The following is a 15,782-nucleotide window of genomic DNA, read 5'->3' on the forward strand; positions in this document are numbered from 1 at the left end:
GAGTAACAAGAAAGCATCTTCTCCCAATCTGAAGCCATTGTTTTGATTCTCGAGCGAGGCAAGACATCTTGACATGATGTCACGAACAAGGGGGCGGGACCTTCTGAAACTGGCCATTTCCGGTTTCATTTTGAAGTCGTTTTTAGATACTTTAAGTCATTTTTATTGGTGTTTTGCATTTGAATAAAAATATCATCCTGCGTGTTTTGGGTATTTTAGATGCTATAAAGCGTTTTTCTGATGTCAGTTAGGAAACAAAAAAATGGTGTCGGTTGTCCTTTTAGCAACAAAAAAAAACCCCATTTTGGAGCCAAAAGAGCCTCTTTTAAAGGACAAGCGACGTCTCGGGACAAGTTGTGTCCATAATTTGTAAAATGGCTTCAAATGACTTCTACTGAGCGTATTTGACAAAGATTCCACCGCTTATCGCTATATTTTTAAGACTCGCGCTGAATATTCCAGAAGTCTTGTTTTTGAGTTGCTGACGAGTCCGTACGTGACGTCACTAAAGGACCGCCCTTGACTGTAAAAAAGACGCATTGTAGCGGTCCTTCCATCACGTCAATGTATTTTGCTGTACTTGTTTGGTCCGGGGAACTCGTGTTGCACCCAAAAGCCGCCAGAAGAGGGTGTCAAAGCTCCATATAAGGAATTTATCAGCCTGTGGAAATGGAGGTGGCCACAGGAGGTCGCCATTTTGTGCCTCTTTTCTGGTGATCGTTTCTCCCAATTGTTGCCTCAAAATGGCATGGAATAAATTCTTGAATCGATTGCAAACATGTATGCAATGCTCTCTGAAAGGAGCCGGAGTTCACATCACTATTTCCTATGAATGGGCAGAAGCCCTTTCCTCCTCCCCCTGATTGCCCCTCCTTCTGAAACTCGGCATCTCCGAGGTCATTTTGAGGTCGTTTTGGGACACTTTAACTCATTTTTATTGGTGTTTCGCATTTGACTAATAAATATCAGCCCACGTGTTTTGTGTAATTTAGATGCTATAAAACGTTTTTTCTGATGTCATTTAGGAAAAAAAAAATGGTGTCGCTTGTCCTTTAAGATAAGACGCCTTCAATGAGGGTAAAGGGCAGTAACCGTAAAACATCCATCGTTGGAATGGTAAACTAGCGCGTGTCAATTATTATACACGACCACCACATTGAACAAGTAACACCGGCATCATTAACTCATTCACTGCCAATCCTGAATTTGTGTTTTTTTTTTGTTTATGCTTGGGTGCCGATAAAGCGCAGGTCAGACCTCTGGCAATGTTTTTTTTTTCTTCCACTAGGGGGCAGCATTTGCCTTTTTCTCCATGTTAGCGCTTTGTTACAGCTTCAGCTGTTGTTAAAGCGCTATATAAACACATATGTATTGTATTTTGTCCATCCGCTCTCATTTCAAGCTCACATAACTCCAGATCCATATCATTTAGGAATTAACTCTTTTTTTTCGGTCTAGAAAATGGATGGATGTAATGTCGTCATCGGTATTGTTCATGAATGAAATATTATGTTCAGCAACAGGTGTGTTTTTTCATAAACATCACCGCTCTAAATTGGTGCATATTTCACACATTTTTATAGTTCAAACTTACAAAAATGAAAATATCTCCAAAATATAATTAAAAAAAAAAGTTGTTCAAGTTCATTTTCAAAAAGACATCCAGAACAATTTTAGATTGTCAAAGAAAAACATGCAGTTGATTCAAAGAGTCTGTAAAGTGTCCTTGAGAGTTTTGAAAGGCGCTTAGAAATTATAGGCATTATTATTTTTATTATTTTTTATTGTAATTTTTAGCATTATTATTTTTACTATTATTATTTTTCATATTATTATTTTTTGTATTATTATTTTTCATATTATTATTTTTAGTATTATTATTTTTAGTATTACTATGCTTAGTATTATTATTATTATTTATTATTATTTTTAGTATTATTATTTTTAGTATTCATATTATTTTTAGTATTCGTATTATTTTTAGTATTCGTATTATTTTTAGTATTTCTATTATTTTAGTATTTGTATTATTTTTAGTATTCGTATTATTTGTATTCGTATTCGTATTATTTGTATTCGTATTCGTATTATTCATATTTGTATTATTCGTATCCCTATTCGCACTATTCGCATTAGTATTTGCACTATTCGCATTAGTATTCGCATTAGTATTTGCATTATTTGCATTATTCACAATATTTGCACTCGTCACACTCGTAGTATTTGTAGTATTCGCATTACTATTCACACTATTTGCATTAGTATTCGCATTAGTATTCGCATTAGTATTTGCATTAGTATTTGCATTAGTATTCGGAATTAGTATTCACATTATTCACAGTATTCGCATCCGTAGTATTCGCATTCGTAATATTCGCATTAGTTTTTGCACTATTCACAATAGCATTCGTATTATTCGGATTATTCGTCGTATTCGAATTTGTATTATTCGTATTATTCATATTTGTATTGTTTGTATTTGTATAATTCATATTCATATTATTTGTATTCGTATCATTCGTATTCCTATTCGCATTAGTATTTGCACTATTTGCAATAGTATTCACATTATTTTGGATTGGATTGGATATGCCTTTATTAGTCTCACAGTGGAGAAATTTACAGCAAATAAATTTACATTTATTTGCAATATTCGCAGTATTCGCATCTGTAGTATTCGTATTCATAGTATTCGCATTAGTTTTTGCACTATTCGCATTAGTATTCGCACTATTTGTATTAGTATTCGCACCATTTGCATGAGTATTCGCATGAGTATTCGCACTGTTCGCACTATTCACATTCGCATTACCATTTGTATTCATAGTACTCGTAGGCATAGTATTCGCACGAGTATTAGCACTAGTATTTACACTATTTGCATTAGTATTCGCACTATTCGCATTCGCATCCGCATAACATTAGCAATCGTATTCTTATTAGTAGTAGTAGTATTAGTATTATTCAAAGAGATTTTTCAGCCTTATTTTGATTCAATTTCATAATTTGCCTTACTATATTTAATGTGTGTAAAGTTGAATAAATATATACTCCCCTGCCGCCGCCCCCCCCCCCCCAAAAAAGAACATCAAATGGATTTAGTCTCTTGGTAGTCTTGTTGATTTGCGCTTAATAATAATAATAATAATAATAATAATAATAATAGGTCAAATGAAGGAAATGAATTACCAGTCATTAATGAGTAGTAGTTGGGGTAGGACAAACTCGGGAAATCCGGCATCATGGAGTCCACTTTCACCCCTCTGGAAACAAGTTCCTTGAAGCCAGGGAGAGAGTTCAAGTCGTCCAAGTAGTCGTAACGGAAGCCATCGATCAGGAAGACGAGTAAAGGGTGGACTGCCAAACAAAGCTGCCCCGCCGCCATTAAAAGGAACATAAACACCGAGACAAAAGCAAGAGAGGCCATCGTTGTTGTGTGTTCGGCAACACCGGCTGGCACTTGACTGACTGCGGGGACTTCATCAGTCACAGGAGGGGCCCGGAAGTGAGGCGGTACCAAAATAAAAGCAAGAAAGCTTTTCTCATCGATGGACCACATCTGTACGACTGAGAGCTAACACAGACACATATAGCGATGGTCGTACTGTGACGCTAAGTTACACAAACGCACACTTCGTTCATGTTTTTTCGATGATCTCCTTCTTCATACATATCATGTGTATTGATGTAAAATAAAACATTAACCCGTTTCAATATTTTGAGCAGTAATTAAAACAACAGAGCAGTGTAACCAAACATCATTATTTTATTATCTTAAAAAGTAACACAATCCCCATAGGGTATCACATACACTACAACAATGGTAACACCAGTACTAACATCAAAGGGATTTCCAGATATTATAGACATTTTTTTTAAAAATCCCTCTTTTTTTTATTGTTTAAATTAGTTGACTAGGCATGACAGATAAACATCATTTACAGGTATCTCACCAATTGAAGCAATGTTATTGTGTTTTTTTTTTTTTTAAGAACCCACGGCTGATGTGAAGGGAAGACATTTGAATGGACCGTCAGTGGAGATGTTGATGGACGCTTACATATGATCTGCGGCTGGCAAGAGACTTGATGGAAGGCCCGTGGGACAGTCGTCGGCGGGGAGAATTGGGGCCGGGGGATCAGTGCAAATAGCAGACATGAGGTCCAGAACCTCCTTGACCTTCACCCTACAAGGGATGACAGCCCAATTTTACAGGTGGAGTTAAACCCTTGAAATGTGGTCAATGGATATGAATCGAACGTATCATTGCGACCGTGAACTCAGTGGTTGATCCAAGATTACTGGTACAGTACAGTATTGCAATTTTACAGAAGAGGTGAAGGCCTCAAAAAAGTCATGGGAGAAGAGAGAGTCAACTATACCGGTTTCGAATTGAAAGAACAGGCTATTGTAGGTCCAGCTTATGACCATTCTCATAGAGCAGGGGTCTCCAAAGTCGGTCCTCGAGGGCCGCTATCCTGCCTGTTTTCCAACTCCCCGAGGGGCAACACACCTGATTCAAATGATCAGCTCATCAGCCAGCTCTGAAGCAGCATCAAAATGGTCCTGATGATTTGAATCAGGTGCGTTGCTCCTGGTAGAGCTGGAACACAGGCAGGACGGCGGCCCTCGAGGACCGACTTTGGACACCCCTGCCTTAGAAGAAAAATCGAGGAAAAGGGTTCTGCAGCCGTCATCTGTACTTCTTTGAAGGCGTCGGACTTTTCACTCTTCATTCGAAGATCTGAAGAACACTATATATATATCCCTACTGTCCGGACGTTACCCAAACAGTAGGTATATAGTACCGTAAAGTCTCGTTTTAGCGATATTCCAGGGACTCAGAAAAAATATCGATATAACCGGACTATCGATATATCTGATCCTGCGGCATGTAAATTTTCTCCTTGCGTTCATAGAAATAGTATCGTAATAAGCAGTACTATCGATATAACCGATATAACGAGACTTGACTGTATATAGTATATAGGGCCGAAACTAGCAGTAAGACTTTAGTTCGCTGACAAAGCTTCTTGGATAAGAAGCGAAACATCCGACACCTTCAAAGAAGTACAGATGACGGCTAAAGAAACCTTTTCATCGATGGACCACTCCTGTACGACTAAGAGCTTACACAGACGTACCACAAGGTCTTATAAGATAAAGATACAGTAGTTGTTCGAGAGAACTCGTCCATTAGCAGCTACGCTATAACAGTTGACGAACAAATGGAAATGAAAAGGCCAGGGGGCTCCAGCAATTGGATGTTTAGTGTGTCCCAAATGTACGCGTAGACATTCACAGGCCAGAGACTGATGACAGTGAGAACATGGAAAGCACAGAGGGGGGCTGTGTTTTTGCTGTTGTGGAGGTAGTTGAAGAGGAACCTGTAGGACGACACTATCAGGATGGCTGACAAACACCCTGAGCCTGCAGAAGGATGAGGACTACGACTGCAGTCATAGTACCACATGGATGAAAAGGTTTCTTCAGCCGTCATCTGTACTTCTTTGAAGGTGTCGGACGTTTCGCTTCTTATCCAAGATGCTTCTTCAGCAAACTAAAGTCTTACTGGTAGTTTCGGCCCTATTTATATATACCTACTGTCCAGACATATACCTACTGTCCAGACAACCGATGAGGTGATACCGGAGCAAGTGGGGCAATCAGGCCAGTCGTTAGTCAGGACAATAGGAACAATCCGCAGGAGTAGTCCTCTGCTCCCCCCAACCTGAGAGCAGGGACGTATCATAGCACAGTCCGGCACCACCAGGTCTGGACAGTAGGGATATATACATATAGGGCCGAAACTACCAGTAAGACTTTAGTTCGCTGAAGAAGCATCTCGAATAAGAAGCGAAACGTCCGACACCTTCAAAAAAGTACAGATGACGACTGAAGAAACCTTTTCAGCGATGGACCGCTCCTGTACGAGTGAGAGCTTACACAGACATAGTACCACATGATTTTCAGCTCAGGCTTGAAAATCTATCTAGCACATAAGATGACCCAAACGAATCAGTGTCCTCCTGCTCAGTCTTACGTGAAACCAATACAATTCGTACATGGCGTACTTAACCACTGCCATGAGTACGTAGGTGAAATCGTCACTAGTGGGCAGCCTTTTAAAGCACAACCGACATCTCCGGACAAGTTGCGTCCATAATTTGTAAAATCACTTCAAATGACTTCTACTGAGCGTATTTGACAAAGATTCCACCGCATAGAGCTATATTTTATGTTTTAAGACTCGCGCTGAATATTCAGGAAGTTTTGTTTTCGAGTTGATGACGATGCCTGACGTGACGTCACAGAGGGAACGCCCCTGACCGACAAAGCGACACACAATGCATTTTGGGTACTTGTTTTTTGTATGAAAACAACGTGTTGATGGCGAAATTAGAAGGAAAACTACAGAAATAACGCAATGGTGATTCGTGTGTCGCAGTCAATTGCGGTAACACGCATATATTTTATTATGTATCATTTTACTTATGGTTTTATTGTTATGTTCTTTGTTTTATTGTTTTTATTGTAAAGTGTCCGTGGGTGTTTTGAAAGGCGCTTGAAATAAAATGTATTATTATTATTATTATTATTATTATTATTATTATTATTATTATTATTATTGTTATTATTATTATAAAGAAGTTGGAAGTTCACACAAATTCCCAGCGGGCAAATCAGTCCATTTCCAACAGAGCTTGTGCGCCATCTTGTGCATTTTCTAGGCGCTACATTGGAGTCCAGACGGCTCGAATTGATACGGAAGGACTTCTTTAATCGATTGCAAACATGTACGCTTTCCTCTTCAGAACTATTTGAATCGTATTCATAACTGGATGAGTAACAAGAAAGCATCTTCTCCGAATCTGAACTCTCTGAAGCCATTGTTTTGATTCTGGAGCAAGGCAGTTTGTGAAGGAGTATCCTGGCGTGACGTCACGAACAAGGGGGCGGGACTTTCTGAATCTCCCCAGTTTCGAGCTCATTTTGTGGCAGTTTTGGGACACCAAGTAATTTTTATTGGTGCTTTGCATCTGACAAAAAATATCAGCCTGCGTGTTTTGGGTATTTTAGATGCTCGAAAACGTTTTTCTGATGTCAGTTAGGAAACAAAAAAAAAATGGTGTCGGTTGTCCTTTAAACGCCTGTAACAGGGTTGACCTCAAAAGAACTTTTTGGGTACGATTTCATACCTCATACCCTCTGTATGCCTCAGCGTTCTTGATAACTAATGACAACTTTCAAGTAAACTGATGAGACAAAGTGCGCCGAAAGTGGATCAGTGGCGATAGTTAGCAGAGCCTCGGACCTTTTTTTTTTTTTTAAGTGTGTAAACACGCCATCGGACGTTGATTATGGAGCGTCTGAAATTTGACTGGAATGATATGACCTGAGATTCCAGATTACTGGTAAACACACACACACCCGCACGCACACCCACCCACACAGTTAGAAGTCAAGAAAGTGAAAGAACACAACAGCGGTGTGTGAAGACAAGGCTATGAAATGACATGGTTAGTCTGGCCACTGGTATGGTTTGTGTAAGTGTGTGAGAGAAGCAGTCTCATGGTGGTCTCATTTTGTTGTTGTTGTTGTTGTTATAAGAATGTGTTGATGCGTATATTCACAACTTTAGTTCCACAGTGGTCTTGCGGCAGCTCCACTGATTCAGTCAACGTGACAGTCTGCGTGTTTTTAACAGTCCTTAGGGTAGGACTCGATCCGGTCCTTGGTCCACGGCCTCTAGACGCTGGTGATTGATGCAAGGCAAGCGTTGGGCTTTTGGAGTTTTTCCGGTTGGCCGCCAGCTGGTTCGGGGATGGCGCGGAATGAGAAAGGGGGGCCGTTGCTATTTGTAAGACCGAGGTGGCCTGGACTCAGAGCCAAATTCTGCCGGCGGTTACTCTCCACGATGGACGAGGTGTTGGATGCAAGGCTTTCCCTCGTTCTGGAACGGAACGTGAAGGGATGGAAGTAGTGTAAGACAGACGAGTCAAAATAGCTAAGAGACCGACAGTCAGGAAAGAGAACATACAGTGATACCTTGGCTTACGAACTTAGTTGGTTCCCAGACAGAGGGTGTAAGGCGAAAGTGTGTATCTCAAAAAATGATTTCCCATAGGAAACCATTAAAATGAGCATAATCCGTTCCCGGGTCCCCATAAAACACAGGTGTCAAAGTCAAGGCCCGCGGGCCAAATCCGGCCCGCCACCTCATTTTTTTTCGGCCCGCGAAAGCAAATCAAACTTGTTAAATTCCATGATGATTGCTAAAATCTGAGCCAAAATTTCATATTTTTGGATGTCAACCACAATAAAAGTCATTATTCTTGACTTCAGATTTGAAAACGAGTTATTCATTAATTTGCTGTGAGCTCCATATGTAATATTTGAAGGGATTTAAACATTCTAATGGCTTCCCCAAATTCATAACGGCCCTCGAGAGGAAACCGTAACTACAAAAATGACTTTGACACCCCTGCCATAAAACATCATTTTCTACTTTCTAATGTTCTAAGCCTTAAAACTACACAAAATATACTTTATTTTATGTCTAATAAATGTGCTATGGTATTATAATTAAAGAAATAAACTGTACTGTATAATAAAATCATTTTATTTACCTTGGTGATGGTCGTTGATGGCTTAATGGAATGGAGTGGCCGGTCTCATCAGCATTAAACACTTGATGAGGAACGTAACCTTCTTATTTCACCATCTTGAGGAATGATCCTCTGTAGGTGCTTTCTCTGTGATAATTTTATCTAGTTCCTCATCAATTGTGTTCTGTTTAGCTGGGTCGATAGCTTTTTGCATCAAGTGTATCACTGTATATCGTAAATGGAGCATAATCGTTACCTTGGCGAGTTGAATCCGCTGTCAACAGTCACCGAGCTCGAGTCCATACTGTCCAGTCTGGCGGAATGCGCCGACTGGTGATTCTGACTGGGTTCCGGAAGGTTCTCCTTAGCACCAGGGAAGGTGAGGGTTCTTTCAAATCTTCTCTGGAGATCCCTCTCCTTCTCTCGCTCCAAGAGCCACTGCATCGTACCTGCACCACCGCCTCCCATCCCGATACCACCTCCGCCGGTTTTGCCATCCTCTCCTCGACTTTTGGTTCCCCCTTCCTCGATTTCGTCGTCGTCTGAAACATTGTAATAGTCGAAGGAGGCCTCGGCAGCACCGGTTGAAGGTTCACTCCCTTGGATGGGAGCAGAGGGAGTCGCGATAAGAGGTTTGGGGGCATCGAAGGCCTCCTGGGAATCAAGTGCGTCGCAGGATGAGGACAGAGTGGAGGTTGCGAGGACTGGGGTTTTCCTCAAGGAGCTGTATCCCGGTAAAGGAAGGCTAGGAGGTGGCTTGAAGAGGGTGTCTTTACTAAAAATCTCCTTGTGTTTCTCTTGAGCACAGGAGGCGCCGTGGGGAGGTCGCGCACTGGAAACAGCAGGATCTGGCGTGGATAGAGGTATTGGAGGCAGGCTGCCACCTTTAGGTCCCACTTTGGAAAAGTCTTCCTTCAATTCCGGAGGATGCGGCGTTTGCCTGTCGGCAAAGGCCATTTTCAAGCCCTCCTGGCTACTTTTGCCAAGAGTTCCCAGAGGGCTCGGGGCTGTGAGCGCAGCTTCGGACGAACCGGAGCACTGGAAGTAGCCATCGGGGGGGACGGAGTTGTGCTGTGGTTTCGGAGAGTACGCCGGCAGACTGTCCCGACTTTTACATTTCTCTAAACTCCTCCCGCCATCGATCACAAGGGACTCCGCGGGCTGCTTCGCCGAGGGAGGAGTGGCACGAGGGTAGTGACAAGAGCTCTGATTGGCTCGTAAGCTCCCGTCGTCAGTGTAGTAGCGGCTTCGGTCATCGTAGTAACCGGGTGGTCCTATTAAGCCGACTCCGAGAGGTCCTTTTGAATTTTCCATGGATCTGGAGCGTTCCTTGGCTTTGTCGCTGCGTTCGTTCCTCGACTTCCTCTCCTGCGTATGCGAGTGCGAGCGGTGGACTTTGGAGTGGTGCGCCGACGGGCCGTGGCTGGGCTCGGGGAAAGGCATTTCTGTCCGTCGTTTGGCCAGCTCTCCGGACACGTCCCATTCCGGCGTGACGGGAAGGTGGGAGGAGTCCAGGATGTTGGGGTTGCTATGTGCCAGATGAAGACGCGTCCGTTGCCGCTCGGCGGCCAGGGCGTGTTCCCTCGGCGAGCGAGCCAGCGACGACGAGTAAGCTCGATAGTCCCTGTCCGTTACTTCCAAATGGGAACTCTCGCTCTGCTCACCCCGAGTCACCCTGGTCTTACTATGCGAGCGGCTAAGTTTGGTCTGAGATTGCTTCCTGTGTCTTCCGCCACTCCTTCTGCTCCTTGAACTGTGATTGGCTGATGATGCCTTGCTCCTCTGTGCACGCTCCTCCTCAAGGCGCTTCATGACCGCCGTATGCCGGGCAAGGTTCTCCACGGTGAGGTCGGGGTTGATTCTGCGGATGATCTCCATCTCGATGTGACGCGGGAGCTGGCTGGGTGTCTCTTCGTCGCGGAGGGGCCACTCCTCGGGAGGGAACTGTGCCGAGAAGGTGGCCAGCTGCTTGGTCTTGTCCTTTTTAAAGCTCAGACGGAACAGCTTCAATCCAAACTTACGACTGGCCGTACCGCCTCCCGGTTGCTTCTCGAGCTCGCCGGTGCCAGCTCCGCCTCCTCCTCCTCCACGATGCTTTGTGAGCGTGTCCGTCTTGAAGGGGAACCCGAGAGCGCTGCGGCTCTTCTCCGTGGTGCCTCCCGCCGGCTGAGGAGGCGACTGTGGGGAACGCGGGGACGAATAGGCCTCCCGGTGGTCTTTGGGGGATCTGAGCTGCAGAGTTGTGTGGTGACCGGGGAGGTCGTCTCCGCGGTAGGTGTTGAAAAAGGAGTCCGCCACACCACCTCCCCCGCCGTGGTTCTGGTTGGACTTTGGGTGACTTCGATCTCGCACACCGCCGGAAGTGGATGGGGTGATGGTGCCGGAGAGGGGGGAGGTGCACTGAGTCTGCTGATTCTGCTGCTGATTCTGGTGTTGATGCTGTTGGTGCCGGTCAGTGGATCGCTCGTCTAAGTGGTACCACTTGGAACTGGTTCGGATTAGGCTTGGGGTGATGAAGTAAGTTTGAGGAGTTACGATAAAATATCCGTCGGGTGTCGGGTAGATCTTGCGTTCACGGGCCAACATGTTCAGCGTGTGGTGCAGGACCTCCTCCGTTGGGGTGGGAACACCTGAGAAAAGGTTGAAACAAGAATTAGTTGGATTCATACTCATGCAATCATTCGGGGATTTGCATAGCCATAAAGAGAAGCGTTAGAAATTCATCTCATTATCATTGGTATGGATCAAGTTCCAGTGGCGCTGGTCCTCATTCAGGTCACAAATAACGTGCAGCCTACCCAAGCCAAGATGACTTTAGGCAAGGTGGATTTATGTACCGTATTTTCCGGTGTATAAGGCGCACCGGAGTATACGCCGCACACCCAGTGAATGGGGTATTTTCATTTTTTTTGCCATATACAGGTAACATCCGAGTTACGACCACGACCGCTAGACCCTTTTTTAAAATTTTACGCCTGCACCTTAACGCACAAGCAGCTGGCAACGCGTACTACGGTTTTGGCCAGCCTGCATGTCACACACTTGCACAGCAATGCGTGACTACACTCATACACTACAACATCTCCCGTTGTACCGTACAATGCTTTTTTCCTAAGGCGTCCGCCTGAGTCTGAGCGTGTGTGTCGGACGACCTCTTCTGGCCGTTAGCAAGGAAAGCAGGGTAAGTATAACATTTATAAATGAACTACAGTAAAGTCTCGTTATATCGATATCGGATATATCGATAGTCCCGGTTATATCGATACTATTTCTATGCACGCACGGAGAAAATTACATGCAAACAGGGTTGGATATATCGATAGTCCCGGTTATATCGATATTTTTTCGGACTCGCTTGAATATCGATATAACGAGACTTTACTGTATATAGTAAACAGTTTTGTATACATCAGGGGTGTCAAAGTCATTTTTTTGCCGCGGGCCACATTGTAGTTATGGTTTCCTCTCGAGGGCCGTTATGACTTTGGGGAACCCATTAGAATGTTTAAATCCCTTCAAATATTACATATAGAGCACACAGCAAATTAATGAATAACTCGTTTTCAAATCTGAAGTCAAGAATAATGACTTTTATTGTGGTTGACATCCAAAAATATGAAATTTTGGCTCAGATTTTAGCAATCATCATGGAATTTAACAAGTTTGATTTGCTTTCGCGGGCCGAAAAAAATGATGTGGCGGGCCTTGACTTTGAGACCTGTGGTATACATTAAAGGTAGTTATACAGTAATAAAAATCGATAATATGCAATGTAAAATGATAAAAACAACACTAAACGGTAAGTATAAAATTTATAAATGAACTGTACAGTCAACAGTTTTGTATACATCACAGGTACAGTTATGCAGTAATAAAAATCGATAATATGAAATATAAAATGAGAAAAATGGCACTGACAGTTCTAAAATGTATAAACGAACTGTGAACAATTTGGTATAGAAAAGTATACAATAGAAAATGTTGCTTAAAAACAACAGATTGACATCGTGTAGTATCCTGTCGGTCATTTTGAATGGATTTCGACTTACGACCATTTGACTTACGACCGTTTTGTCAGAACGGAACGCGGTCGTAACTCGGATGTTACCTGTATAAGGCTCCCTGGAGTATAAGGCCCACCTTCAATGAATAAAATTTAAAATATAATACAGTGAGACCTCAACTTACAAACACCTCAACTTACAAACATTTTGTCTTACAAACGTCAAATTTATGAAAAATAAACCTTATAATAAGCACTATTTTCATAATACACACCCACCACGGCTGGCGGAGTGATCTTCGGCGGAAGCACACGACCGAACAGCACCAACAGTCCTTATGGAAGGTGACTCTCCTTCCATAAGCCATCAACGACCATCAAAAAGGTCAATAAAACTTTATTTTACAGCACAGTTTATTTCTTTAATTACAGTCGTCATGTAATGCACCTCTCTTTCCAAACAGCAATTCCTTTTGACCTTCGACCTCCAACGCCATTCCATCAAGCCATAAATGACCATCACAAATGTAAATAAAGTGACTTTATGATACTATTCAGTGTATTTCTTTCATTACAATACAATAGCACATTTATTATACATAGAATAAGGTATGTTGTGTGTAGTTTTAAGGCTTATTTAGTTGAAAAGTATATTTCATGGAAACCCGGGAACGGATTATTCCCATTTGAGATACACACTTTTCGCCTTACACACTCTGTCTGGGAACCAATTAAGTTCGTAAGTTGAGGTCTCACTGTATAATTATATCTAAATTTTCCAAATATAGTGCACACCACATAAGGCGCCACAGTAAAGGGTGGGGTTATGCACTACTTCTTCTACAAAGGGGAAATGGAGTCGATGGCTGCTGACAGGCGTTGTGAGACCTGTTGTGGCTCAATATCACTTCACATGTAAGGCACACCGGCGTATAAGACGCAGGGTCATCTTTGGAAGAAAATCAAGGCTTTTGGGTGGATCATATACACCGAAAAATAGAGTTTTTTTTTTTTTTTACTACAGTCAAACCCTACAAGCGAAATGTCTAACGGCAATATTATTATTTATGAGCCAGATTGCTCGAATCTGCTCCCTCTTAACTTGTTCATCTCTCTTCCTATCTTCACTTTATCAGTCAGCCGGTATTACTGACACTTACATCACGGCAGCCACTTGGCCGAGGCAGGATGATGCAACTTGATGCACACAGACAAGCTGCTGCAGTGCAGTATGCATGCATGAAACTGGGCGCACGCACACACACACACACATTCCTGTTTCATTGCATTTGTGAGGTCTGGATAAGTCCACTCCTCAGTGACGTCACGGAAGGAACGCCCCTACCCGACAAAGCGACACGCAATGCATTTTGGGTACTTTTTTTCATCTGAAAACACAGTGTTGATGGCGAAATTAGAAGGAAAACTACAGAAATAACGCGGTGGTGAATCGTTGTGTGTCGCAGCCAATTGCGGTAACACGCATAAAGAAGGTGACACAAATTCCCAGCAGGCAAATCAGCCCATTTCCAACAGAGCTTGTGCGCCATCTTGTGCATTTTCTGGGCGCTACATTGGAGTCCAGATGGCTCGAGTTGATCCAGAAAGCCTTTCTTTAATCGATTGCAAACATGTATGCTTTCCTCTTCAGAACTATTTGAATCATATTCATAACTGGATGAATAACAAGTAGGCATCTTTTTCCGAATCTGAACTTTTTGAAGCCATTGTTTTGATTCTGGAGCAAGGCAGTTTGTGAAGGAGTATCCTGGCGTGACGTCACGAACAAGGGGGCGGGGTTTTCTGAGTTTCAACCTCATTTTGTATAAGTCATTTTTATTGATGTTTTGCATTTGACTAAAAATATCAGCCTGCGTGTTTTGGGCATTTTAGATGCTATAAAACGTTTTTCTGATGTCAGTTAGGAAACAAAAAAAAATGGTGTCGGTTGTCCTTTAATTGACTTATTTTTGAGGGGGCAAAGCAATGTAAAGTCGAGCTAACAGCCTCTCAGCTTTATACCTTGTGTCAAGTAGTCTTACCTGGAAAACATGTCTGCAGGTGTTCCGTCAGGGCCTCCTGGGTGACAGGCTTGTGTGCAGAGTTCATAGCAGAGATAGCCAATACCAGTACTTCTCCCAGAGGGATGAACTGGGATTGGCTAATCGGGGACATACTGATAGGCGACACATCACCTGTCAAAAGAGGAGTCATCATCATTAACAGGCAACAGGAACAGGATCTATTTTGATGAGTCTGGAAAAATCAAAACTCTCGCGGTCACTTTACAGTCACAGGATAATTCTTTTCTGTGGGTGAGCAGCGGCAGCCACACATGCCAGCATTCACTCAACCCGGAATAACTCCAATAGATAGAACGCTAGCTAGATAGCTAGCCAGCTCGCTAATGGATAGCTAGATAGTTAATGTGTTTCCTGACTCAAATAGATAGCTAGCTAGACAGCTAATAGCGAGCCAGATAGCTAATATCGAGCCAGATAGCCAGCTAATAGCTAACCAGATATATAGCTAATAGCAAGCCAGCTAAACAGCTAATAGCTAGCCAGACAGCAGCTAGCTAGATAGCTAACAGCCAGCTAGATAGATAGCTAATAGCTAGATAGCCAACCAAATAGATAGCTAATAGATAGCAAACCAGCCTGCTAATAGCCAGTTAGCTAGCTAGATAGCTCATATGTTTCCTGACTTGACTTGAAGATTGTAACAACAGCAGCTGAAAAGTTAAAAACAATAACAATAACAAACAAAAAAGGCTTGCATAAAATATCTGCAAATACAAAAAAATAATGAGTTAAATATTGTTTTTATGGCAAACAACATCCTTAAAATATCTTATTTCACGCAATAAAATCCTCTCGAGAAGTGGCGCTTAGTGCGATTAGCATTGTTAGCAGGTATGGACATTTTAGTGCTTCTTATTCAGTAGTACAATGCTAACGGATTAGCAGTTAGCAGCCAGAATAGCTGAATAAATGAATGAAGAATAAAAGTATGCGACTGGCAATAACTCATTGGCCCGTTCAATGTCAAATATCATCTTGGTGTTTACTTTGAAAGTTTGGTTTCAGACGTGCTGTTTGTCAATAAGTGAGAAATAATAATAATAATTCATTTAGTTTACAAGCGCCTTTCAAAACTCTCAAGGAAAC

At 42.6% G+C, this 15,782-nt stretch overlaps 2 protein-coding genes across 5 annotated transcripts in view; both read right to left on the bottom strand.

Moving 5' to 3' along the window:
- enpp6 (ectonucleotide pyrophosphatase/phosphodiesterase 6) overlaps nt 1-3,480 on the bottom strand; it is a 20,266-nt gene extending 16,786 nt beyond the window's left edge. For both annotated transcript variants that reach the window (XM_089018630.1, XM_089018622.1), the window contains exon 1: nt 3,190-3,480. In XM_089018630.1, coding sequence (XP_088874756.1) covers nt 3,190-3,427 — 238 coding nt within the window. In that variant the 5' untranslated portion in view covers nt 3,428-3,480. The remainder of the gene's footprint in view (nt 1-3,189) is intronic.
- A 266-nt stretch (nt 3,481-3,746) lies between these two features.
- The window catches only part of LOC148902535 (storkhead-box protein 2-like), a 29,653-nt gene continuing 17,617 nt past the window's right edge, over nt 3,747-15,782 (bottom strand). For all 3 annotated transcript variants that reach the window (XM_088991160.1, XM_088991161.1, XM_088991162.1), the window contains exons 2-4: nt 14,655-14,807; nt 8,866-11,239; nt 3,747-7,954 (exon numbers count right to left, since the gene is read on the bottom strand). In XM_088991160.1, coding sequence (XP_088847286.1) covers nt 7,750-7,954; nt 8,866-11,239; nt 14,655-14,807 — 2,732 coding nt within the window. In that variant the 3' untranslated portion in view covers nt 3,747-7,749. The remainder of the gene's footprint in view (nt 7,955-8,865; nt 11,240-14,654; nt 14,808-15,782) is intronic.

The sequence above is a fragment of the Hippocampus bargibanti genome, linkage group LG02, assembly GCF_051943395.1.
Source record: "Hippocampus bargibanti isolate YZ-2025 linkage group LG02, ASM5194339v1, whole genome shotgun sequence".
In the NCBI taxonomy this organism is placed as follows: Eukaryota; Metazoa; Chordata; class Actinopteri; order Syngnathiformes; family Syngnathidae; genus Hippocampus; species Hippocampus bargibanti.